The 26,622-nt window shown below is 40.3% G+C and overlaps 1 protein-coding gene across 3 annotated transcripts in view; it reads right to left on the reverse strand.

The window, feature by feature from the left end:
• The window catches only part of tmem117 (transmembrane protein 117), a 434,750-nt gene that overhangs the window by 109,597 nt on the left and 298,531 nt on the right, over positions 1-26,622 (reverse strand). For all 3 annotated transcript variants that reach the window (XM_072551966.1, XM_072551967.1, XM_072551969.1), the window contains exon 5: positions 15,670-15,767. In XM_072551966.1, the coding sequence (XP_072408067.1) occupies positions 15,670-15,767 (98 nt within the window). The remainder of the gene's footprint in view (positions 1-15,669; positions 15,768-26,622) is intronic.

A 26,622-nucleotide genomic window follows, 5' to 3' on the forward strand; every position in this document is an offset into this window, starting at 1 on the left:
TCTGCCACTTCTCAGCCCATTGGCCCTTCTGGTCCAGATTCTGTTGCAATATGAGGTAACCCTCTTCACTGTCCACTACACCTCCAATTTTGGTGTCATCTGCAAACTTACTACTAACTGTACCTCTTATGCTCGCATCAAAATCATTTATGTAAATGACAAAAAGTAGAGATCCTGGTGGCACTCCACTGGTCACAGGCCTCCAGTCTGAAAAACAACCCTCCACCACCACCCTCTGTCTTCTACCTTTGAGCCAGTTCTGTATCCAAATGGCTAGTTTTCCCTGTATTCCACGTGATCCAACCTTGCCCACCAGTCTCCCATGGGGAACCTTGTCGAACACCTTACTGAAGTCCATATAGATCACATCTACTGCTCTGCCTTCATCAATCCTCTTTGTTACTTCATCAAAAAACTCAATTAAGTTTGTGAGACATGATTTCCCATGCAAAAATCCATGTTGACTACCCCTAATCAGTCCTTGCCTTTCCAAATACATGCACATCCTGTCCCTCAGGATTCCCTCCAACAACTTGCCCACCACCGACGTCAGGCTCACTGGTCTACAGTTCCCTGGCTTGTCCTTACCACCCTTCTTAAACAGTGGCACCACGTTTGCCAACCTCCAGTCTTCCGGTACCTCACCTGTGACTATCGATGATACAAATATCTCAGCAGGAGGCCTAGCAATTACTTCTCTAGCTTCCCACAGAGTTCTAGGGTACACCTGATCAGGTCCTGGGGATTTATCCACCTTTACCCATTTCAAGACATCCAGCACTTCTTCCTCTGTAATCTGTACATTTTGCAAGATGTCACCATCTATTTCCCTACAGTCTATATCTTCCATATCCTTTCCCACTGTAAATACTGATGCAAAATACTCCATCTGCCTTTATTTTGTCTCTTTTGTTCTCCGATTTAGAAGGATTGTAAAGCTGAACTTCTAACTCAGTTTTTCTAATTTTTACCTAACATTTTGTACCCAAGCACCTTTATACCTAAGATGGCACCGGAAAGTATGACTTTGCACACTTTTCTCTGTACTACTGCATCCCTGGACATGTGATAATAAAACCTAATTTTAGATCTAAAAATGTTTTAAAAATCTCTCTCCATCCCTTCCTACCATCTGCAGACACAAACTAGAAATTAACCAGGCAACAGTATTAAAGACATGGCCCAAAAAATCCAGCATACTCAACACTGGCATTTCGATACACAGACCACACAATAAACGCCCACAGTTGTTATTTGGTGCTGTTTTATGCGTGAGGCAATGAAAATCCCTGTCAGCTAGTTAATTGCTGGTGATCTATTGCACTGCCTCATTCTGATAATTGTCTCAATTTAACGAATGATCGATTCTGTTTTTTCTAGCTATGGAACCTGGATGAATCTTTATATGGCAGATGATGTTTAAAGGTGAACCTTCTCCGGACATTCAACTGTGAGCTTTTCCAATTGCTTACCAACTAAGCTCTGTCTTATTTTAATTGGTTAGCCTTGGTAATTTGCATTTATTTCTATATTTGCTTCTAACCTCCCTGTTGTTTTGCCAAGTTAGTCTCTTACACTATTTAACAAGTTCTTGTTTTACTTTTAAAAAAAATGTACTTCATTAAGCCTATCCATTGTATCTCTGACATTAAATTACCTGCTTATTTAATTTTTCCCATGCTCAGATTCAAAATTTCGATCTTCAGTTCTGACAAGTATTTTGCTTGAAACCTTAAACTTTAATTTGTTGGTGTTCTTTGAAACAATAAATTGTGCTGTGGATAGAGGGAAACACAGTGGATGTAGTGTACTGTGATTTCCAGAAGGATGCCACATCGAAGGCTATTGCAGAAATCAAAAGCTCATGGTGTTGGGGCCAGTGTATTAGCATGGATAGCAGATTGGCTAGCTAACGAATCACAGATGAGGAATAAATAGATCTTTATTAGGTTGGCAGGATGTTATGAGTGATGTGCCACAGGGGTTGTATTGAGGCCTTAACACTATAATTTATATAAATAATTTGGATAAAGCGGTTGTAGCTAAATTTGATGACACAAAAATATGTTGGAAAGAGAGTTGCGAAGATGACAAAGGAGCCTGCAAAGGGATATAAGTAGTTTAAGTGAGTTGGCAAAGATCTGGCAAATGGAGAATACTGTGGCAAAGTGCAGAATTGTCCATTTTGGCAGTCAGAATAAAAAAGGCAGATTATCAAACAGGTAAAAAAATTGCAGAGCTCGGAGATGCAGAGAGATCTGAATATCCCAGTGCATGAACTGCAGAAGGTTAGTATATAGTAGGGAATCAGGAAAGCTAGTAGAATGTTGTATCATAGAATCTCAATAGTGTGGCCCATCGAGTCCACACTGACCCTCCAAAGAGCATCCCACCCAGATCCACCCCCTCCAGTATCCCTATAACCCTGCATTTCCCATGGCCAATCCACCTAAACTGCACATCTTTGGACTGTGAGAGGAAACCAGAGCACCCAGAGGAAGCTCATACAGACACAGGGAGAATGTGTAAACTCCACACAGACGGTTGCCCGAGGGTAGAATTGAACACTTGTGCAGTTAAGCAGCAGTGCTAACCACTGAGCCACCATGCCACCCCTGGCTTATAGGGAAGTTATGCTTCAGTTATATGGCCTCTTCACAACTCAGTTGTCTACCTATTCTTCTGTTGTTAACAAATTTAGCTACCATATCTTCAAGTCTGAAATGGAATATTTGTGCACAGCACTGGTCATTTTACTTACAAAAGAATCTTAATGCATTGGAAGCAGTTCAGAGAAGGCTTATTTGACTAATACCTGGAATGAGAGGAATGAGCCTTATGAGGAAAGACCAGTCACAGTAGGCTTGTATCCTCCGGAGTCAAAAAGCGTGGCACTGGAAAAGCAGAGCTGGTCAGGCAGCATCCGAGGAACAGGACAGTCGACGTCTCGAGCAACAGCTCTTTTCCAGTATCCCCTGGAGTTTAGAGGTGACTTAAATGAAACGTAAAAGATCCTGAGGGGACTTGACTGTCTTGTTGTGAGAATGATGTTTCCTCTTGTGATAGAATCTAGAACTAGTTGTGTTTTAAAAACCATGGGTCACCCATTTAAAAGAAAGATGAGGACAACTACAATTCTCTCAAAGGGCTCGGAATCTTTGGAATTCCCTTCCTCAAAGGCAGTGGATGCTGAATCTTTCAATATTTATAAGGTAGGTAGATAGATTTGAGATTACCAAGGGGACATGCAGTCATGTAGAGTTGATGTTAAAATCAGATCAGACATGATCCTATTGAATGGCATAGCAGGGTCAAACGGTTGAGGGGTCAGCTCTTGCTTGTATTTCTCTTCCCTTTACATTTTTTGGCAGGTGTTTGTGTAAATTTTCTTTTTCATGGCATGTATGATATGACCTACCTACCATTCTAGTAAAATTAATCAAATAAAGACCAGAAGAGTGAGCAATAATCCTAGACTTCAAGGCACTGTAAATGATCATCTCCCAGGAGTTTATTGTAAGCAAGTTTTCCACTTTTATTCCAAATATGCCATTACCTAAATGGCAACGTTGTAGGATGTAAGTTTGCTGGAAGGTTCGATTTCAGACATTTCATCACCATACGAGGTAACATCATCAATGAGCCTCCGGTGAAGAACTAGTATTATGACCTGCTTTCTCTTTATGTGTTTAGATTTTGTTGGAGTGGTGATGTCATTTCCTGTTCTTTTTCTCAGAGGGTGGTAGATGGAGTCCAAATTGATGTGTTTGTTTTACAGCGTTCTGGTTGGAATGCCATGCTTCTAGGAATTCTCGTGCGTGTCTCTGTTTAGCTTGTCTTAGGATGGATGTGTTGTCCCAGTCAAAGTGATGTCCTTCCTCATCTGTATGTAAGGATACTAGTGATAGTGTGTCATGTCTTTTTGTGGCTAGTTGATGTTCATGCATCCTGGTGGCTGCCAGACTACTCAGACCCCTTGACATCATGGTAGCCCACAAACTCACCAGCACATTAAAACAGCAGCTAATGAATTTGAAAGACCCTATAGAGACAAGAAGCAAAATGAACGTCATTTACAAAATACCTTGCAAGAACTGTAACAAACACTTCATTGGACAAACAGGCAGAAAACTAGCCACCAGGATACATGAACATCAACTAGCCATAAAAAGACATAACCCGCTCTCACTAGTATCCTTACATACAGATAATGAAGGACACCACTTCAACTGGGACAACACATCCATCCTAGGACAAGGCAAACAGAGATACACACAAGAATTCCTAGAAGCATGGAATTCCAACCGGAATTCTATCAACAAACACATTGACTTGGACTCCATCTACCATGCTCTGAGAAAAAGAACAGGAAATTACATCACCAGCCCAAGGAAACTTAAACATATGAATAGAAAGCGGGTCATAACACCAGTGCTTCACCGAAGGCTCACTGATGATGTTACCTAGTATGGTGACGAACATCTGAAAATGAACCTTCCAGCTCAGTGAGCAAACTTACATCCAGAACCTCAACCTTAGCTACACTTGTTAGCAATGTTATGAACTGTCACTAAGCAAAACACGGCAAACCCTACCCTGTTTTAGAACTCAAGAGTGAATATATAATGATAAATGATAATATATCAATGTTTGTTTTAATATTCATGTGCTGCGTGTACCCTTTAAATTCTGTTAATTCACCCCATAATCTGTATTTTGACCGTCAAGTGATGGATGATCATTTCTTTAGATATTAATCCAATGTGCAAATACATTACATATACTGATTCCCTAAAAAGCACAGTGGCTTTGCAAGTTAAATCCTCTCCAAGGCTTCACTGACAATGAGGGACACTAATTCAACTGGGACAATGTTATGATACCAGGACAGGCTAAACAAAAGCTCAGGAATTCCTAGAGACCTGGATTCATATTTTGAAATAGACCCTGTCTACAGACCACGACAGAACAAAACCGGAAATAGAACCACTCACCACAACACAGAGAACCCTATAAACTGGGGGCAGATCACAATAACAACGCTTCATCCAGAGGCTACACTGCACTGAAGCTGTCACCCAGGAAGGAGACCAAACGTTTGCAAGAAAATAAACCAGATCAGCGAACCAATGAACAACTTCCTTTAAGTATAAAATTATCTAAAAGGATGGGAGAGAAATATCAGACTTGGACACACAAAAGGACTCGCACTTCTGACTCAGGCGTGGGTTTGAACAGTTAGAGACAAAAAGCAGTAGCCAGAGACTTGATCAGAGACAGTGCAGAGTCCAAGATGACACTCCAGGTAGTAGCCAGCAAGTGCTGCACTGTCAGAATTACTGTCCTTCAGAGGAGACGTTAACCAAGGTCACATCTGCTCTCTCATTTCAGCATAAAGACACAGTTTGAATGAGAACAGGATGTTGCACAAAATAGTGGTTCTGAAAGAGTTAATTTTTATTACATTGAGCTTCGCCTAATCTGCTGTCACATGCTGTCTGTCTGAGCCTTGAAGGGAGCAGACATGTTCTCAACAGGTCCCAAGAGTGCTAATAGTTATGCCTGACTTGTAGCTGTGCATATTGCTAACATGCAATAAGCTGTCTTATTAACCAAGAACAGTGCAGAGTGAGATTTGCCTCCAATAGGGTGTTTTATCTCTGTGGCAATACTAATGTTATTTCTCTTAAGATAAGAAACTGTGTGTGGATTTTGTGGTATTGAAGAATCCTACAGACGTTTATTACAATTGACTACTCTGGCAAACAATACATTCCTCAGGTACTCAGGTTTGGGCTAATATTAAGCTATTGGATTACAACAGAAGACCATGCTCCCAGTACAGTGTCATGCTTTAAGTGATTGAAGAAGGATGGAGTACGGGTCCTGTAAACCCTCAGGCCACATCTTATATTATACTGCTGACTTCATGAACATGTCTCTCTAAGGTATACTGATATACTGACCATGGGACATAATACAAGTGATTCTTCTGTAAAGACATCTTCTACATGCCATCATCATTTAACTTGCCATAGGGAATTGTAGATAAAGAAGAGTCGCTAATAGTGAGCTACCTCAAACAATCCTTACTCTGGACCATATACTGGCAGAGGTGGCAGAAAGTATGAGTGCCAGTAGCCACAATAACGATAATACCCCAGAGAGAGATTCTCCAGATGTGCTGGAGAACATTAAATCAGTCAACCACATCACTAAAATAGATCATTTAGTCAGATATCTCACTACTGTTGCAAGACCTTGCTCTGCACAAATTGTTGTTAATTTGAAAATGTAGCTGCCATGAATAAATAAAAACTTTACTGGCTGGAAAGCACTTCAGGTTGTACTATAGTTGGAAATGGTGCTACATAAACACAATTTGTTTCAGCTTTCTTTCAAAGTGTATAACGGATACAGGTACACAATCCTTTGTCATAAATTCCAAAATCCGAAAATCTCTAAAATTTTCTCATTGAGTGTGGAGTGTCATTTTGGCACATGAATAGGTGACCCAACTCCACACCCACTTGAACCACGTCACTCAGATGTGACATGGCGTGTGGCTCAGCATTAGCAGGTAAAAACAATGACTGCAGATGCTGAAAACCAGATTCTGGATTAGTGGTGCTGGAAGAGCACAGCAGTTCAGGCAGCATCCAAGGAGCAGCGAAATCGACATTTCGGGCAAAAGCCCTTCATCAGGAATAAAGGCAGAGAGCCTGAAGCGTGGAGAGATAAGCTAGAGGAGGGTGGGGGTGGGGAGAAAGTAGTGTCAATCGTATCTCAGTGCTCGTACTATTCACACGCGTGTCTGCTGTCAGGTAATTTATTTTATTTCACTGTGAAAATATCATTTATTCTGAAATCTGAAAAAATCCGAAAAACAACTGGCCTCAAGGATTTTGGATAAAGGATTGTGTACGTGTATTTCCTTCTTGCGTTCTATGTCTTTTCAAATGCCTTCCCTGTGCATCTTTACCAAATAAAAATGAATATATACTGATCTAAGGTAATGAAGAGTTCTTTCACCTCACCCTGTTTAATGTCTGTAATCTGCTACATCTGAAAGATTACTAATCCTGGAAGGGGTAATACAATAACTATCATTCTATCATTCACACAAAACATTTTGTCACTCTAACATACTTCATCCTTGTTCTCTTTCTGTCACCAATGAACAGCTGGGAATTATTCTGTCCACTGAAGATTGCACAATAACCTCTAGATTTCAATGAAGACACATGTAACTGAAAAACAGAAAGGATTGCAATTAAGCACTGTTATTGTGTTTTGCAATCAGCTCACAATTTAGTTGTAGGTCTTGTAATACCTAGACAACAAAGCAGCCTCAAGCACAGTGCCCCTATCATTGCATCACTGTGGAAAATGGTCCAAATATTTTGCATCGTGACCATTACTAGTAGTTACTACAATATTACAGAAGACCTTTAGTCAAAGCAGTTCAAACATCATTTTTTTTAACAACCTTGCACAATAACACAACCTATCTACCATATACTTCTGTACCTGGTTGAACTTGCTCTTTCTTAACCAATTTCTCTTCTCATGCACTGTACCTAGAGAAAGCAAGAAGTGTTGCTATGGAAACTTACATGGACCCAAGCCTCTTTGGAACACATGGAACATTCTTTGCTCCAATCATACTCAATTCTTTATCCTGGTATCTCCATCTATTACATTAATGGCTGTAGCCCATTATAAATTTTATCTTGAAACATCATTCACTGCAGCTTCACAATTTGCCTATAGAATGATAAGACCTTTTTTGACCCAGATTATTCTTGGAATGCACTTAAAATGAAAATGGTGTCAAGCAAGAAATCAGTACCTGTGAAAATATTCAATCCCTCTAATGTAACTAGTATCTTGTCTGTAAAGTAACCTTTACCTTTCATAAAACTGTGCATCTGGTACCCAGTTGTGATGTAGGAAAATCACTGTTACGCCTGGATGTGTCACATATCCAAAGTGACATGCTCAAACCTGATTGGATTTCATTAATTATATGATATTTTTGAGAATGCCATCAGATTTGAGATTTCAAATGTCAGCAAAAGAGAATTTGTTTTATTGCTGGACCATAAATTTAAAACACCTTCAACAGTTAAATTTTCCTTAACCTCAGGACCTATTCAGATCACTTCTTCAAGAGATCAGCTAGAAATATGGTTTCAAGAGATAAGCTAAGTCACCAGCAAACAGCTACAAATATGCTTCATAACAAGAATATATTTGGGCAGGAATCCTATGTTACTTTATAGATGTGTACGTGAAAGCAATTGAAGTATAATCAACATGAAAAAAGCAACATGTAAACCATGATGAGGGACAACACAGTCAGACAGTGGCCCACAGACATCTGCTGTTTCAGTGATTCGAGGTTCATTTCTACTTTGGATCATGAGTTTCTGTGGTGAATCTTCATGTGAACGAACAGGTTGATTCTTGACCTGCAGATCTTCAGGAACATGGGGCAAAACACAGTCATAAAACCCACGTAAAGAGCATGGAAACAGACACCTCAGTCCAACCATTTCATTGCAAACATAATCCGAAACTAAACAAGTCCCACCTGCCTGCTCCTGGCCCATTTCTGTCCAAACGTTTCCTATTCATGTAGTTATCCAAATGCCTTTTAAACATTGTAATTTACCATTTCCACACACACAAACCACTCTCTGTGTAAATAATTTACCCCTCATGTTTTTTTAAAACCTCTCTCCTCTCACCTTAAAGTGTGCCCCCTAGTCTTGAAACCACACATCCTAGGCAAAAGACAACAACCATTAATCCTATCAATACTCTCATTATTTTATAAACTTACATAAGGTTGCTTCTTAACCTTCTATGCTCCAGTTAAAAAAGTCCCAGCTTATCCAACCTTTCTTTGTAACTCAAACCTTCCATACCTGGCAATATCATGGTAAATCTCTTTTGATCTCTCTCCATCTCACTAATATCCTTCCCATAGCTGCACACATCCAGAACTGGACACAGTATTCTGGAAGAGGCCTCACCAATGTCCTGTACAAACTCAACATGACGTCCTAACTCCTATACTTAAAGGACTGACCAATGAAGGTAAGCAGCGAAATGTTGTTTTTAACTACCCTGTATACCAGCGATATAGGAAGAGAAAAGGTTGAGATCCTGAAGGGAGATTACAGAGAGTAAGGCAGAAATTTAAAAAGGTGGTCCTCAAGGGTAGTAATATCTGGATTACTCCCAGTGCTATGAGCTAGTGAGGGCAGCAATAGGAGGATAGAACAGATGAATGCATAGCTGAGGAGCTGGTGTATGGGAGAAGGATTCACATTTTTGGATCATTGGAATCTCTTTTGGGGTAGAAGTGATCTGTACAAGAAGGATAGATTGCACCTAAATTGGAAGGGGACTTATATACTGGCAGGGAAGTTTGCCAGAACTGCTTGGGAGGGTTTAAACCAGTAAAGGAGGGGGGGGCGAGGAAAGAGATCGATCTGAGACTGGTACAGCTGAGAACAGAAGTGAGTCAAACAGTCAGGGCAGGCAGGGACAAGGTAGGACTAATAAATTCAACTGCATTTATTTCAATGCAAGGAGCCTAACAGGGAACACAGATGAACTCAGGGAATGGTTATGAACATGGGACTAGGATATCATAGCAATTACAGAGACATGGCTCAGGGATGGACAGGACTGGCAGCTTAATGTTCCAGGATACAACTGCTACATGAAGGATAGAAATGGAGGCAAGAGAGGAGGGGGAGTGGCATTTTTGATAAGGGACAGCATTACAGCTGTGCTAAGGGAGAATATTCCCGGAAATACATCCGGGGCAGTTATTTGGGTAGAATTGAGAAATAAGAAAGGGATGATCACCTTATTGGGATTGTATTATAGACCCCCTAATAGTCAGAGGGAAATTGAGAAACAAACTCGTAAGGAGATCTCAGCTATCTGTAAGAATAATAGGGTAGTTATGGTAGGGGATTTTAACTTTCCAAACATAGACTGGGACTACCATAGTGTTAAAGGTTTAGATGGAGAGGAATTTCTTAAGCGTATACAAGACAATTTTCTGATTCAGTATGTATACGTACCTACTAGAGAAGGTGCAAAACTTGACCTACTCTTGGGAAATAAGGCAGGGCAGGATACTGAGGTGTCAGTGGGGGAGTACTTTGGGGCCAACAGCCATAATTCTATTCATTTTAAAATAGTGATGGAAAAGGATAGACCAGATCTAAAAGTTGAAGTTCAAGACTGCAGAAAGGCCAATTTTTATGGTATTAGGCAAGAACTTTCGAAAGCTGATTGGAGACAGATGTTCGCAGGTAAAGGGACGGCTGGAAAATGAGAAGCCTTCAGAATTCTACCATTGAGCCAGTTCTGTATCCAAATGGCAAGTTCTTCCTGTATTCCATGAAATCTAACTGTGGGAGACTGATTAGCAAGGTTAGATCACATGATACAGAACTGGCTCAAAGGTAGAAGACAGAGGGTGGTGGTGGAGGGTTGTTTTTCAGACTGAAGGCCTGTGACTAGTGGAGTGCCACAAGGATCGGTGCTGGGCCTGCAACTTTTCGTCATGCGAGCATAGGAGGTACATTTAGTAAGTTTGCAGGTGACACCAAAATTGGAGGTGTAGTGGACAGCGAAGAGGGTTACCTCAGATTACAACAGGATTTGGACCAGATGGGCCAATGGGCTGAGAAGTGGCAGATGGAGTTTAATTCAGATAAATTCGAGGTGCTACATTTTGGGAAAGCAAATCTTAGCAGGACTTATATACTTAATGGTAAGGTTCTATGGCGTGTTGCTGAACAAATAAACCTTGGAGTGCAGGTTCATAGCTCCTTGAAAGTGGAGTCGCAGGTAGATAGGATAGTGAAGGCAGCGTTTGGTATACTTTCCTTTATTGGTCAGAATATTGAGTGCAGGAGTTGGGATGCCATGTTGCGACTGTACAGGACATTGGTTAGTCCACTGTTGGAATATTGTGTGCAATTCTGGTCTCCTTCGTATCAGAAAGATGTTTTGAAACGTGAAAGGGTTCAGAAAGGTTTTGCAATGATGTTGCCAGGGTTGGAGGATTTGAGCTATAGGGAGAGGCTGAACAGGCTGGGGCTGTTTTCCCTGGAGCATCGGAGGCTGAAGGGTGACCTTATAGAGGTTTACAAAATTATGAGGGGCATGGATAGGATAAATAGACAAAGTCTTTTCCCTGGGGTTGGGGAGTCCAGAACTAGAGGACATAGGTTTAGGGTGAGAGGGGAAAGATATAAAAGAGACCTAAGGGGCAACTTTTTCATGCAGAGGGTGGTACGTGCATAGAATGAGCTGCCAGAGGATGTGGTGGAGGCTGGTACAATTGCAACATTTAAGAGGCATTTGGATGGGTATATGTATAGGAAGGGTTTGGAGGGATATGGGCTGGGTGCTGACAGGTGGGACTAGATTGGGTTGGGATATCTGGTCGGCATGGACAGGTTGGACCGAAGGGTCTGTTTCCATGCTGTACATCTCTATGACTCTATATGTGACACAAACTTCAAAGCATTATGGACCTGAATCCCCTGGCACATCTGTTCTACAACACTACTCAAACCCCTACCATTAATCTTTTTTTCCTTCTAGATATTTTTGAATCAAACTGTATGCATACTGGATTATGCCCCTCTGGAGCATGACAGACTTGAACCTGGGTCTTCTGAGATAGGAACACTACCAGTGTGCTGCAAGAGCCCTACCTTTCCTAGTTTTTATTTTCTAATCGATCTGTTATTACATACCTCTGGAGCAAGTGGGATTTGAACCTGGGTGTCCTGGGTCAGAGGTATGGACACTAGCACAGCACAGCAAAAAAAGCCTTTCTCCTGTTCTATGCTGTTGCTCTATGTTGTCATTAAGACATTTGATCTCATGACAGGAGGCAGTTTGATGGACAAGTTGTCACCAGACTGAATGACAGGTAATAAATATTTCCTTTCCCTAGCCTTTGAAAGCTGCCCTTGGAGAGTTGGGAAGATGAGGCCTTGTGGGGAGGCACTCTTAGCCATCGAGGTACAATATCCAAACCATCCTAGTTGGTTTATCAGCTTTGCCTGAATATTTGTAGAGCTGGCTTCAAAATGGATGTTGTTGGAGAGAGATTTTAAAGAGAAATGTTAGCCTGGTATTCAACAACAAATCAATCTTAATCCAGAGGTCCTCACCACACAGTCTGGTATAGGTATCTGAAGACAGACTCCAAGACACTCCCCTCCCCTCCCCTCCCAAAGTACAGGATATTTATACATTGCGCATTACAAAGATTACATACAACACTGACATCAACACTTGCCACCTCTCCTCTGACTGTTATGTCCCTCTGCAGACATTTGCCAACTGCATCATACTGAGTCCATGCTGTCTGTTCCCTTGTGAAGCTGTGACTATTTCCACAAAGTCATAATGACAAAGTTGTGTTTCGCAAATGCTCCCTTACAATGCTATCTGTATTCCTGTGTCCTTTCATGAGGTTCTGTGTTTATACCCTTTGTTCTTCAATCACGCTTCCTGACAGGATGTGGGCTTCTCTCTACTTATCTTCTGGTAAGTTAGCAAAGTAGGGCTTCTCAACCCAGGGCTTGTCTGCTTCATCTGCTCTTTTTTTCCTCTCTTCAGTTTTTTTATCTTTTATTTTACTTTACGTAACTCTTGAAGAGTTCTGTCGCGACGGCAAATGGGCCTAACAGTGCAAACTTGTGGTGTTGGCAGAGGCAAATTTGGGGGTTCCCAGCAGCATCTGCGTCTGGTGCAGATTCATGGAGACAGAAGCAGATTTGGGCCTAGTACAGAGACACGGTAACATCAGCAATGGCTGCATTGGCGAGGTGGGCCAGAATCTGACTCATGGTGGAGTTGAGTTTAGGTGATGTGGTACCTGGCGATATCGGTGGGACTTGCACATTGAAGAAGTCCATCGTGGATTCATAATGGCGAGGATCTCTGTGTAGGCGCTGAAGAGTAGTGACTTTCGTTCCAGCGGCAGCAGCATGGCTAAGGGGGCTTAACAAGGAACAGCATAAAATTGGACACGTTTTCTTTATTTCTTAATCTTTTTGCCTTTATATTCTGTTTTTTCTGTGTTTTAAGATGGCACCAGAGAGTGGTGACACTTTTCACTGTATTTTGTATTCAGATACAACAAATAAATCAAATTTACAACCATTTGTCTAAAGGAAGCTAGTTGCACTTATAATTTCAGTGTGCCTAAATGTATAATATGTAATGAAAATTACTTAAAAAGCCTTTGATTATGGTGGGATCAGATTTTCCCTTCTCCGCTTAACTAAATAACAAGTTTTCTCTTTCCTACTATGATTTTTGTGAGACACTTCATTATCTTATCTAGCTGTCATGAACATGAAAGTCATGATTCTGACTGTGGAAACTGCTGCCTCAACTAACAATTCTCTTCAGCAATGGACAACTCCAGCAGACATCAAGGCTTGATCAATTGTCCTCCTATTGAATCTGAAATATACTGAGGATTGCTAGCAGAAAGTCTGTCATGTTCTTATGTGTCACTGACACACAATCAATGTGCCACTGTAGGTCAGGAGTGTGGTGATGCCAGCTGCTCTGTGCACTCGAATTTTTTTGACTTGTGAAGGTCTTTGTAGTCAAACACCTGCTGTGACAGTTTGTAGGAGGCTGAGCAGATATAGCTGATTTTGTGTTAGATTCCGTGTAAATGGTGGCCTTTTGAGAGATGTGGTTTCTAAGGTATGGTAAATGTTCAGCATATTCCAGAGACATTGCATTCATCGACTGGCCAAAGCATTTAAAGTCAGTAAATTGCAAGGCTCTGTGAAAAGTTCTCCAGACATTTGGATGCAACATTCCCTTGCGCAACTCCTTGGAGATTAGAGTTAAGTTTATTGTCACAGGTGCTCATGTGAGTACAGTGAGAAGATTCCAAAGTTACCGCTTACGGCACCATCTTAGGTAAAGAAAGGTAAAGAAATAAAAGGTTCAGAATTGTGTAATCCTTCCAAGCAGAGAAGATAAAGATGAGTCCGTGCTGGGTCAGTGTTGGGTCTCCCCTCGGGTCCCTGTTTCTGGAAGCCATTGCCACACACAGATCTTAGAGATCTGCATATAGCAGGAGAATTTGGAGGGAATGGAGCTTGGATGGCCAAGAAACTTCATCACACTCCTACAACTGCTTCCTAATCATATGATTGCAACTATCTTCAGTGGGAGATCTGAAACAGATGCATTGGTGTCAAACAAAATTGTATGATAGCTCTCATAATACTTACAGTCTACCTGACAGCACTACCTATTCATCAGCAAAGATCAATTGTGCTCTAAGTGAGAGTATTAGCTGCCACTGAGGCGGAAGGTTCTTTAACCTCAGTTACCTCAGTGCCAAAACTAAACTGACCACCATAAACATACATGGTGTACAGTTTGTGGCTGACAGCAGTGTTGATACCCACTGTGCACCAGATTTACAAACCATTCACATGCTGGATATTTCACACCCTCACCAGATGTGTTTTGGGTAGCCAGGCATGTAATATATGGAGGATGGATAGCTTCCCAAGCACCTAAGCTCACCCCCCTAATACAGGGTGGGCAGGAAGCAAAATCAGCAGCACACCACATGTTATGTGAGTAAATAATTAAAGCTCAATTGGCTGTAGTATTACAATGCCCACACCATTGTCTGGGATATCAAAGAGGAATAGGATTCACAATTTCTTTAAGTTTAAATGGCAAAGAGAAAGGGGTTGCTTTTATTGGACTATGCCCCTTGCCTATTAGGAGCAACACCCTTCCTTCCTACCTGCACATTGTTTAAAACCCGCTCCCCACTCTCACTCTGTCCCAGAACTGTGGGAAAAAAGCCCATCCCAAAGCAGCCACACCTGGAGTGGGATCCACGATGCCCCCCGCTCACCAGTAATACTCACCACAAATGCAGGTTCATCGTCCCTTAACATGCAGCAGGTGCTTTTCTCGGGGTGTTCAGGTATGGGGATTCATATGTGAATTTTGATTCCCCTCAAACTCTACATTTCTATCCAAAATCGATTCAAAGTGGACATTTCTTCAGCTTAAAACTAAATATTAATTTTTCATACCCAATTTGGCTCCTTTTGCTTGTCTTTTGAAGTTAAAAGACCAAATATCTTTCAAAGGAAACTTATTGCATCTTGCTGCAAAGTAAAACTGTGTAGCTGAGATCAATATTAGATCAAACATGGTTTAGCATAGAAGTTAATTTTAGTCCATGATTAGTAAATTCAAATTCTTCTTCTGACAATGATACAAATCAGCAAGTCGATGTGTCAAGCCTAGTTTCCATGAAAGTAAATCCTCTATAAAAGTTAATATTGTTGCTGTATGAAGAGTATTGGGAATCTATATCTGTACAATTATTTAGGACTTGTAATATGGAGATAATGACATTGCATAAAATAAATTAGTTCAAGTTCTTTCTGCAATTATAATCACATTGATGTTGGATCAAACAGTGCAATGATAGTTAAAATGAACAACTTAAAAAAAAAACTTCAGTTCTGAGTATCAAGGAAAATATCTTTATGTTGGTTCAGAAGTATAGTGATTCTAAATAATACACTGGATAAAATGGCAGTTCAGCCTTACCAAAACAAGACAACCCTGTTATACCCTTTCTTCCAGAAGGCTCGAGCAGTCTTTCCCCAACCAGGATACAAATCGTCTTGAAGCATCATATCTGTGACCTTCATAGAGACAAAATGGAAACAAATATTAAATAATTGCTCAGAGGATTATTTGTTCTGTTTTCCCATTTTGCCCTTGGCCACGTTTCTGCATCCCCGTGGTCAAGAATGTTTATTAACAGTCCTAACAAATTTTGTCATTTCAATATATGGTTTTAATGGAGTACATAGAGAGCTCATTTTGTGGGAAATGTGGCATGCAAGGACACCAAGGATTGCACTAAAATGTTATATTACAGTGATATCAGGTCAATAATTATACACAAACACACTACTACAATAACATTTCTAATGACGGTCACTTTCTTTGGAAGCTAACGTTTTCCACTCGTCTGAATAATCCAATATCTAAATGCCAATAAAAACTGAAACAGGCAGGACAATGGTACGGTGCAGAATGTTCATCATAGATTCATACACAGTTGTACAAATCATGTCACATCTGGTTTGCTAAAAAATTAGGAAGATCACTTTCTGCTGGGAAGACAAATCAGAATACAGAAGAACCTCGATTAGTTGGCATTCGATTATCCAAATATCGGATGATCCGGCAAAATCGCAAGGCCCTGATGCTTGGCTAAACTATGTTATTCAGCATTCAATTATCCGGAATTCCATTAACCAAACGAAATACTCTCCGCCCGTGTCCTTCAAAAAAATTGAGGTTCCTCTGTACACATTGCTCTCCTGGCAAACCCCTATTGTAACCTCGGTAGTAACTGGCTACTATGACCAGTAAATCAGTCAGGATGCAAATATGTCAAGTTCTCCTGACCACGTTGGAAATACATTAATGGAAAATCAGGAGATATTTTCCAAATCAACCTGTTCACATCAGTTATTGCATGTTGTGGAGCAAAGGAGTCTTGAACAATGGTCCCTTGCCCCAAGTAGGGACACTATCATTACATCTTAAGAACCCAAACGGTAAATCAGACTGCTTCAGAGTTTATTGATAGCAAGTTTGTGTTTAGGAGTTGTGGTTGTAAATTTGCTCGCTGAGCTGGCAGGTTTGTTCTCAGCCGTTTAATCGCCATACTAGGTAACATCATCAGTGAGCCTCCAGTGAAGCACTGGTGTTATGGCTCACTTTCTATGTACGTCTCTTGGTCTCTTAAGGTGGGTGATATCATTTCCAGTTCTTTTTCTCAGAGGTTGGTAAATGGGGTCCAAATTGATGTGTTTGTTGGTAAGATCAATACAAACAAATCAATGGAATACCCATGGGATCACTGATATCAGGGTTCTTAGCAGAAACCGTAATTCAGAGACTCAAACGAACAGCCCTCCCCACAATCCAACCCAAACTTTCGGTCCGCTACGTGGATGACACCTTTGTCATCACAAAATGGAACAAATTAGAGGAAACCTACAACATCATTAACAATACCCTGACAGGCATAAAATTCACAAAAGAGGAGGAGAACAACGACAGACTCCCCTTCCGAGATGTCACAGTGGAACGAACAGTCAATGGAGAACTGCAGAACAGTGTCTACAGGAAAACAACACACACAGACCAGATACTTAACTACAGGAACAATCATCCCAACACCCACAAACGGAGCTGCACCAGGACATTATTTAAAACAGCCCACAACACACTGCAGCAACCAGGAACTAGAAGCATAAGAAAAATATCTATACTGCGTATTCAAGAAGAACGAGTACCCGATAAACACAGTCCGCTGATTCCTAAACAACAAACCCAAATAAGCAGATACAACATGCCCAGAGACTCCAGCCACACTACCATACATCAAAGACATTGCGGAAGTGACTATCAGACTACTCTGAACCCTTGGCATCATGGCAGCCCACAAACCTACCAACACATTGAAACAGTGGCTGATGAACCTAAATGACCCTGTACCAAACAAGCAGCAAAACAAATGTCATTTACAAAATACTCTGCAAGGACTGTAAACACACACGACATCAGACAGACAGGCAAAAAAACTAGCCACCAGAATACACGAGCACCAACGAGCCACCAAAAGACATGACCCACTATCAGTAATACCCTTACATACAGACGAAGGAGCACTCTACTTTTACTGGGGCAACACATCCATCCTGGGACATGCTAAACGGAGACATGGACAGGAATTCCTAGAGGCCTGGCATTCAAACTGGAACTCCACCAATAACCACATCAATTTGGACCCCATTTACTAATCTCTAAGAAAAAGAACCGGAAATGATATCTTCTACCTTTACGGACCAAGACACACACATAGAAAGTGGGACAGAACACCTAGCATGGTGACAAAACATCTGAAAACAAACCTGCCTGCTCAGCGAGCAAACTTACAACCTGAACCTCAACATGAGCTACAAATCTTCTCAAAAATCACAAATTTAAGAGTTGTGTTTCTGGAGGGAAGATGGTAGCGTAGTGGCAATATACCTAGACCAATAATCTGGAGACCCAGGTTAATGTTCTTTAGAGCTCTTGTATGTGGGAGTAGTGTCCTAATCTCTGAGCCAGGAGGCCTGGGTTAATGGGATGACAAGTGGCAAATGGAGTTTAATTTGGATAAATGCAAGATGTAGTGTTTTGTTAAAACAAAGAAAGGCAAGGCCTATGCAATTAAAAGCAGGGCCTTGGGCTGTGTTGTACAACAGAGAGATGTAGGGGTTCAGGTATATAATACTTTGAAGTTTGCACCACAGATAGATAAGGTTGTTAAGAAGGTGTTTAGCATGCTTGCCTTCATTGCTCAGATGTCTGAGTATAGGAGTAGAGACGTTATGTTGAGATTGTACAAGGCCTCTTCTGGAATGCTGTGTCCAGTTCTGCTCTCCCTGTTACAGGAAGGATATTATTAAGCTTGAGAGGCTTCAAGAGAGATTTACCAGGATTTGGCTGGGTATGGAAGGTTTGAGTTATAAAGAGAAGAGCTGTATAGCCTGGGACTTTTTTCACTGGAGCTAAGGATGTTGAGGGGTGACCTTATAGAGGATTCTAAAATAATGAGGGGTATAGATAAGGTGAATGGCTTGTGTCGTTTCCCTTGGGTAGGAGATTTCAAGACTAAGGGACATATTTTTAAGTTGAGAGGAGAAAGATTTAAAAAGACGAGGAGCATTTTTTTTAACAGAATGATTCGTGTGTGGAATGAACTTCTAGAGGAAGTGGTGAATGCAGGTACAATTACAGCATTAAAAAAAATTGGAATAGTTAATGAATAACAAATGTTTGGAGGGATATGGAGCAAGTGCAGACAGGTGGGACTGGTTTAGTTTGGGAACATGGTCAGCGTAGACTCGTTAGACTGAAGGGTCTGTTTCAGTGATGAGTGACTCTATAACTCTCTTTAAAAAATGGGTTTCTACGGCTCTTATGGTGCAGTGGCAGTGTCCGTGTCTCTGAACCAAGGTTCAACTTTCACCTGCTCCTGAGGTGCGTTGTTATATAGGTGAACAGGTCGATTTGTTTTTCAAGAGCTGGATTTTTGTTTGGTTAATCAGGTGATTGATTAACTTAGTGGTGGGCTTCTAAAATCAAAATAAAAAGCTGGGTTTCAATCAGGGCCTTATGGTGTATTGATAGAGTCTCTACCCCTACACAAGAAGCTCTGGGTTTAAGTTCCACCTGCCCCAGATACCTCATAATATGTACAACAGGTCAATAAAAATAACTAGATATAGGCTTATTCTTAATTGAGCCAGACAAAAATAAGTGCGGGGCTTTAACTGTGGTGGTCTGGACTTGTACATCACATATACTTGGTTGAGGGAAGATGCACACCTTTTTCCTTTATTTCAATAAAACTTTCCATTGCCCTTTTGATTGGATTGGACCAACATTCCTGATCTTTGAAAAACAGGTATGGAAGCGAGTGGGAAGGTCACAGAATCACCTTCTGGACCTGCTCCTCGGCCTGGCCTAAATGGCCACCAACAGGTCTGGGCAGTGGGCCATGGAGTGGGTTGTAACTCCCCACTGCCTGTCTCTGTTCGCAGCTACATTTGTGCTTGTTTGCCCTCAGAGAGGGAGCTGACATGTTCGCTACTGGCCTTGAAGGCTTCCAGGGTGAATGTTTGTTGTAAAAACTGGGGGCACCACTGTGGGCATAACCTCTCCCAACAATACTATTTTGATTTAGTCTCCACCCACCACTCCCCTCACTGACCACCCGTCCCCATTGTTTTCCTCAGTATGGATTCTGTTTTTGATTCTTGGCTTTCCACCAGGAGGGAAGTTGGCTTCTAGTTAGGAAGGAATAGAAACCAATGCTTGTATTCAACTATATTCTGACAAAAAACAGTTGTAGATCTTAGCTCATAGAACAATACAGCACAGAACAGGCCATTCAGCCCTCGATGTTGCGCCGACCTGTGAACTATTCTCCGCTCATCCCCCTACACTATCCCAAAATCAGCAATGTGCTTATTCGTGTGGTTGTTTAAATCTCCCTAATGTGGCTGAGTTGACTACATTAGCAGGTAGGGCATTCCACACCCTTACCACTCTCTGCAGTAAGGAAGCAGGCCATCTGGCCCATCCAGACCACACTGACCGTCTGAAGACCATCCCATCCAGACGGTCCCAGTCCAATACCCCTGCATTTCCCATGGCTTATCCACCTAACCTGCATACCTCTGGACACTATGGGCAATTTAGTATGGCCAATCCAATCTGCACACCTTTGGACCGTGGGAGGAAACCGGAGCACCCAGAGGAAACCCATCCAGATATGGGGAGAACGTGCAAACTCCACACAGTCGCCCGAAGGTGGAATCGATCCTGGACCCTGGTGCTGAGGCAGCAGTACTAACCACTGAGCCACCATGCTGCCCTTGGAATGGCAAACTATCTAGCACGGTCTTGTGGGAGGGTGGATGCTCTGTCTATCCCATGGCATCTCAAGGGACTCTGGGATGAACATTCCCAGTGTGGACCCAGACCTTCAGAGAGATCAGTTAGCTGGCTAGTGAAAGCACACCTTCAGTCAGACCCAGCTGCATGATGATCCAACCCAAGATCATCAGCCAAACTCCACAAAGATCCAGCAGTGAATATTGTTTCATTTAGAATGAAAGCAACAAGGATTTTGCATCCTTGCTGATATGAGTGGCATCCCATTATCATAGATGCCTCCCAATCCAATTTCAAGAGACTCAACAAATGTTGACAGTCCCAGTAGCAAGGGTTGTTGGAGTGAATGCAGCACACTGACAGATACTTAGAGACCCTTTTGCATAGGCTATACACTCTTAAATGTTTTATTTACATTATTCTATCCGTCAATTCATTTGCATCAAAACAATTATTTAAAGCAATTACATTTTATGCAAAATTGTTAACACTGACAATTCTGTAAAACAAAATGAGAAAATCCATCAAACTGCAAGCAACAAGTCACAAAGGTACACCAGTTAGATTATTTGATCAATTCTATCTCAAATTATTAATAAACTCAAGTTATTTATTAAATGATTATGACAAAATGTCACTGCACTTGGTACACTATGAATTACACAGTAGATTGCAACCCATTCACTGTCAAGAGGGACAATATCATATTTATTGATATTGCAGAAATTAAATAATATTTTCTTTATTTCTGAAACAAATTCACATTCTTTGTCTTTCACGTCAAACTGAGATGGTTTCAATCATTAGATGTTATCAATATTACTCCATTTAAATAAGAACAATTTTATTAACCTAATTTGATATATTATTTAGTGAGATTTTATTATTTGCCAAAGTCAAGAACATATACAAATATTTATCATGATTGTTTCAACTTAAAAAAAAATTGAATGCTGCAGCAGAGAAATAAACTATATGTTCAAACCTGCACCGCTGACCTCTCATGCTCAAACTATTGGTATAAATCTGGTTTTACTCATACAGTTAATTCAATGTATAAAGATTTCACAAGGAACCTCTCAGTGGTGTAAGGTGGCAAAAATGGATACTAAACAATGATTAAAAATGTGTGATTTATACATAATTGTTTGAGGATTTAAACTAATGGTATATGGATATAGGTGTATTTTGCTGAACGGATTTAAAAAATAACCAGGCCCAGTCTTTCCAGAACAAGGATTTTAAACCAATGTGTGTGTCTAGAGTGTTTATGGAGTTTATTTTGTATGTGTGTGTGTGCGCGCGTGAGTGTGCGTGTGGGGGGGGGGGGCATGATTGAACAGAGAAAACAGTAAGCCATTAGCTTATCAAGACCCAGGGTTCACAAGTTTCTTTTAAAAAAACTTCAAAACGTTTATGGGTAGTTTGAATAAACCCTTACAGAGTTCTTCTAGAAAAAGGAGTGTGTTTGGAGCAGGTAGAGAATGTGTGGCCTCTAGGAGTGACTTTAGTTTGTGAAACTTCCAGACCAGGAGTGTTTGCTTAGAGCTCTAAAAGACTGGGAAAGCCTAAGATCACAATTGTGTGAATATTCCAAGATAAACTCCTCACAGCTCTCAAGATACAAACTGAGAAAAAGTAGTCAAACTTACAGGTTGACTGGGGAAGGATCATTTCTCTGGATTTTGATTAACTGCAAAATGATGGTGTTGAGGCATTATGTTTTGCTGCGTTTTTGAACCTTCAAACACTGTTATATTTAGATAGCTTAATTCATCAGATTTTGTTTTACAGTCTTTTGTGAAATAAACTTCTGTTTTAGTGTTAAAACCAAACCTGCAGCCAGATGTGCTTGAATAAAAACCCACCATATTAAACTTTTAAAAAAAGCAAAATATGATCTATCAAGCAAGATTTCAGTCTGGGATCTGATAGTAACAAAACCAAAGAAAAGTGAATTTGTAAAACGGCTCAGTCAAAGAGGTGGTATTCAAAAAGTAAAAGGAGGTGATCAAGGTGTAAAGGATTCCAGAATATGGGTTCTAAGCAGCAGACTATAATGCTGCTTGTGTCACTTTGGGATTAAAACACATGGATGAAAATTTTGAATTGAAAGCATTGGAGGGCCAAAGCCAAGATGCATCATCAGGAATAGTTTTGCATCTCTCTTGATTTTCATTTCCATGAGATAAAACAAGCTATTAAACTGCATTTTGTTGCAGTTTTAAAAATATAAATCTATAATTAAGAAGTTTATTCAAATGCAAAACAGTGTGGTACAACAACTATTACAAAAACAGCTAATGACATATGCAGCATTTCTCCAGTCAATTCAGGAGGGTGGCCGATACAGTTATTACCAATCAGGAGATAAATGAGGGAAGAGAGTGTGTTTTGATGGGTTTTCTTGGCATTAAAACAACCCCTTATAAAAGTGTTCAAACCCAGCAGCTTTATGGAGGGAAGTTCAAGCCCCAAAGGGTTTGGGAGCAGGAAAATTCATACATTGGGCCAAAAAGATGCCTTCAGAAAGGATTTGTCTTTGCACAAAAAGGAATGCCAGCTTTGGTCCTCACTGCATTTCATATTTTATGTATAGTTTTGAGGGCATCTCCATCTTGAGGCTCCTCACCCTCTCTTTGCAACCTGAGCAGTGCCCACCTCTCTGACTGCAGGGCTTGCAGCTTCAGGAGTACGTTCACCATCGATGGGGCTCTGGGAGGTGACCTCTGAATTAGCTGCCTCTGGAAAGATTGTGTAATGTGACAGAACTTGTCAACTGTCGATGACAGATCCTGAATTTATCTCCAATGATAGAATATTTGCAAAGAGAGTAATAAATCAAACAAGAGTTCTGCTTACTAACCATTCCAATCAAATAGTTTTCTTTTTTGATCATTACATTGCATTATTTTATAAAATATACTGCACTATTTATTTGATGTCTGTAAAATAAATTACATGTTTGAATAATGACCTTATCTGTCAGGTGAGCCAATGCTGGAAGCATCAGAAATTCTGGCTTACACTGTTGAACAGACCATTTTTGCAACAGCAGGAACAAAACATTACATGCAACAAATGAATAGATATGTTACAAAGCCAGTTTGATTCAGGACCGGTAAAAACATTACTTCAGTGATTTTTAAAAATAATTTGTTCTACAAATAGCCAAGTAATAATTGCCTATTGGTGAAAATAATATAGGACTGTTTTCAAATTCCTGTGCTGGAGCTTTATGTCATGTCATTTCCTGACAAACCTTTAATGAGAATATGCAGTATTGAGCTGACATTCATGAGCAGCAGCTTCTCTGATAAGACGGTAGTTGCCAGCTATGAACAGACTCCTGGGTGTTAGGCAGCTGGCTGTTTTCCCCAGACTGCTCGGAGATTTTATTTGTTGACTGTGTTGTCAGATCAATGTCAGGTCAGTCACAGCCACATAGAAAGCCTCAAAGAGGTAAAACCACTTCGGGCTGGAATTCTATTACAGAGAAGGACGATTACCTTTTTAATTTTTTTTTAAAAAAGAAAACTGACTCATGTCACTGGGATTTATCGAAAAAAATTGAGAGAGGTTGGAATCTGTAATAAACTCCAGAACTGCTGACGATTATAGTTATCTCAAGTTCAAGACTAATATTGTAAAACTAGTAACTCTATCATCTATTCCTGCAGTGCAAAGTGAAACATTTACAAGCAGAGATCCTGCTGCTGCAATAATGATGTTTAATCTCTATTTCTGCAACTGAAAATGTCCAATTATATTTACTTGTTCATTTGATATTTAACAATTTAAAAGGTATTCCTTAGTTAAGGATTATTAATCTGAAAATGTACTCACTTATCTCATTTCTCAGGGAAAAGTATTATTTACATCAGACCTACGTAGAGGAAAGTCATTCATCTTCACTTGTGGATAGGAGACATTGAAAATCAACATTTGTTCTCATCAGATTTTCAATGAACACGGCACGACTTTATGGCCAAGGCTCAGTGGTCAGGAAAGATTAACTAATGCAAGCTGGGCATAATCATTAAAAACATAGAAAGTTCTCATGAGGCAAGAAAGTTTAAAAATAATTTATTTCAGGAGTATGAAAGTATTCTATCCATTTCAAGAGAATAATCAGTCCATGTGGACATATAGTTAATTCTGCAGACTAACTGAAAACAGGGTGCTAATTGGTAGTGTTGTTGTATGGTGTTGAAAAGACAATAACAATGCTCATCACATATGGCTCAGTGATATTTTTCAGGGCAGGGGCAGGAGGAGAGAAAGAGAGAGAGTAACCGAGAAATGTTCAGGCCAAGAAACAATGGCTGGAGAGGATGATTTTGAGAGCATTAGGAAAAACTACTAAGCAAATTGGTCTGATATGAGTGTACGAATCTTTATGCTCCACAGCAAATATTTGGCCCACTTCTCACCCATTCTTGCTACTTATAGAATCTGTTCTAATGACCCACTCATCCCCATCCCAACTGGTCTTACTTGCTGGTCAGCAACTGCACCTCAACAGGCAGTCCATTTCATATATGCATCCTACTAAGTAGACATTAACACAATGCAGAGCTAAGAGCGATTTGACACTCTTGGTTGGCACATTACTTTATATTAAGCCAGATCTTTTTTGTTACTCCACTGGCAGAACATGGGTTTTACTGACTGGTGTCACATGAAGGCCAGACTGGGTAAGCTCAGCAGTTTCCATCCCTAAAGGACGTTAGTTAACCAAATGGTTATTTCCAAACAATCGACAATGGTTTCATGGTCACCATTAGACTCTTAATTTCAGATTTTTACTAACTTAACCTCCACTATCTACCATGGCAGGTTTTGAACACAGTAGTCATCGAGGAAAGAATAACTGGGATTCAAAGATGGAGTTTAGACAGGATGTCTCTAAGGTTAGTGAAAAGTTTGGCTTGGTGGTTAAACAGCGACAAGGGTGAAAGAATGGAGTTGTATCTGCATGGATATACTGTGACATTATGTTGATAATGAAAATCAGTGCTGGATTGCAAGCAATTGTATTGATACACAGCAGTCTTTCAAAAATGACACAGGCAGATAGAATACCATGGAAAGTAAGTGTTTGATATCACCAATCTGACATCCAAAGGCATGTCTTTAACAGGTAATTCAAACAGGTGGGTGTAATAGCTGAATCTGAATAAAAACTGTCCAATTCAGAAACATTTGTTGTTGAATTTACGGTCATGAACTGTATTTATCACCAATCTCTACTTCACATCAGAGTTAAACTTGTGCTTTTGGAACATGGCACGAGTATCCTCTAGGGACAGGACCTCCTGTTCTTTTAAGATGACAGTAATTCATCTTCAAAATTCAGCTAGGATTGAATAAGGTAACTCAGAAAATCTGCTTTAATGGAATTTAATTTCAAATCTTATCTAGGTGTGAAAATATGACCCATTCTACAATACTGGTGATGAAACAGAAAAAAAGACTACCAAATGACCCTCATAAATGAATTTGCTTTGTCTTCAATTTTGTGGAAATAGCTGATCTGGGATATGAATTACATAAAAAATAAATCTACTTGGTATATGTCCAGAAAGTGAGGTCAGTAAGAAGTTACAGTGCTGATGCCCATTCCTCAATTACAGTCAGCAAATGCAGGCATTACCATATGGGTTTCTTATGTTCAAATATATATTGCTAGTCATTTAATGCAGCTCAGTTTCTCAACTGGCACCAAGTATTGGGATGGTGTCTACAGATACATTGCTTATTTAATTATTTGTAAGTTTTAAAACATTAGTGGCAAATATAACATATGTTTCCCAAGTAAACCAGCACATTTGACTTTGACATTGATTGATACAAATTGAATCATGTTTAGCAAAACAATCACCAAAGTCCTTCAAATGACATCATGCAGAAATGTCAAGGTCCCAGAGAAACAGACCCTGAGCAAGAGTTGAGTTTGAATTCTTAAAGGTAAGTAATGAATGATGCAAACTATTCCTGTACAATTAACACAGTGCCCTTTTTAAATTG

The sequence above is a fragment of the Chiloscyllium punctatum genome, chromosome 32, assembly GCF_047496795.1.
Source record: "Chiloscyllium punctatum isolate Juve2018m chromosome 32, sChiPun1.3, whole genome shotgun sequence".
In the NCBI taxonomy this organism is placed as follows: Eukaryota; Metazoa; Chordata; class Chondrichthyes; order Orectolobiformes; family Hemiscylliidae; genus Chiloscyllium; species Chiloscyllium punctatum.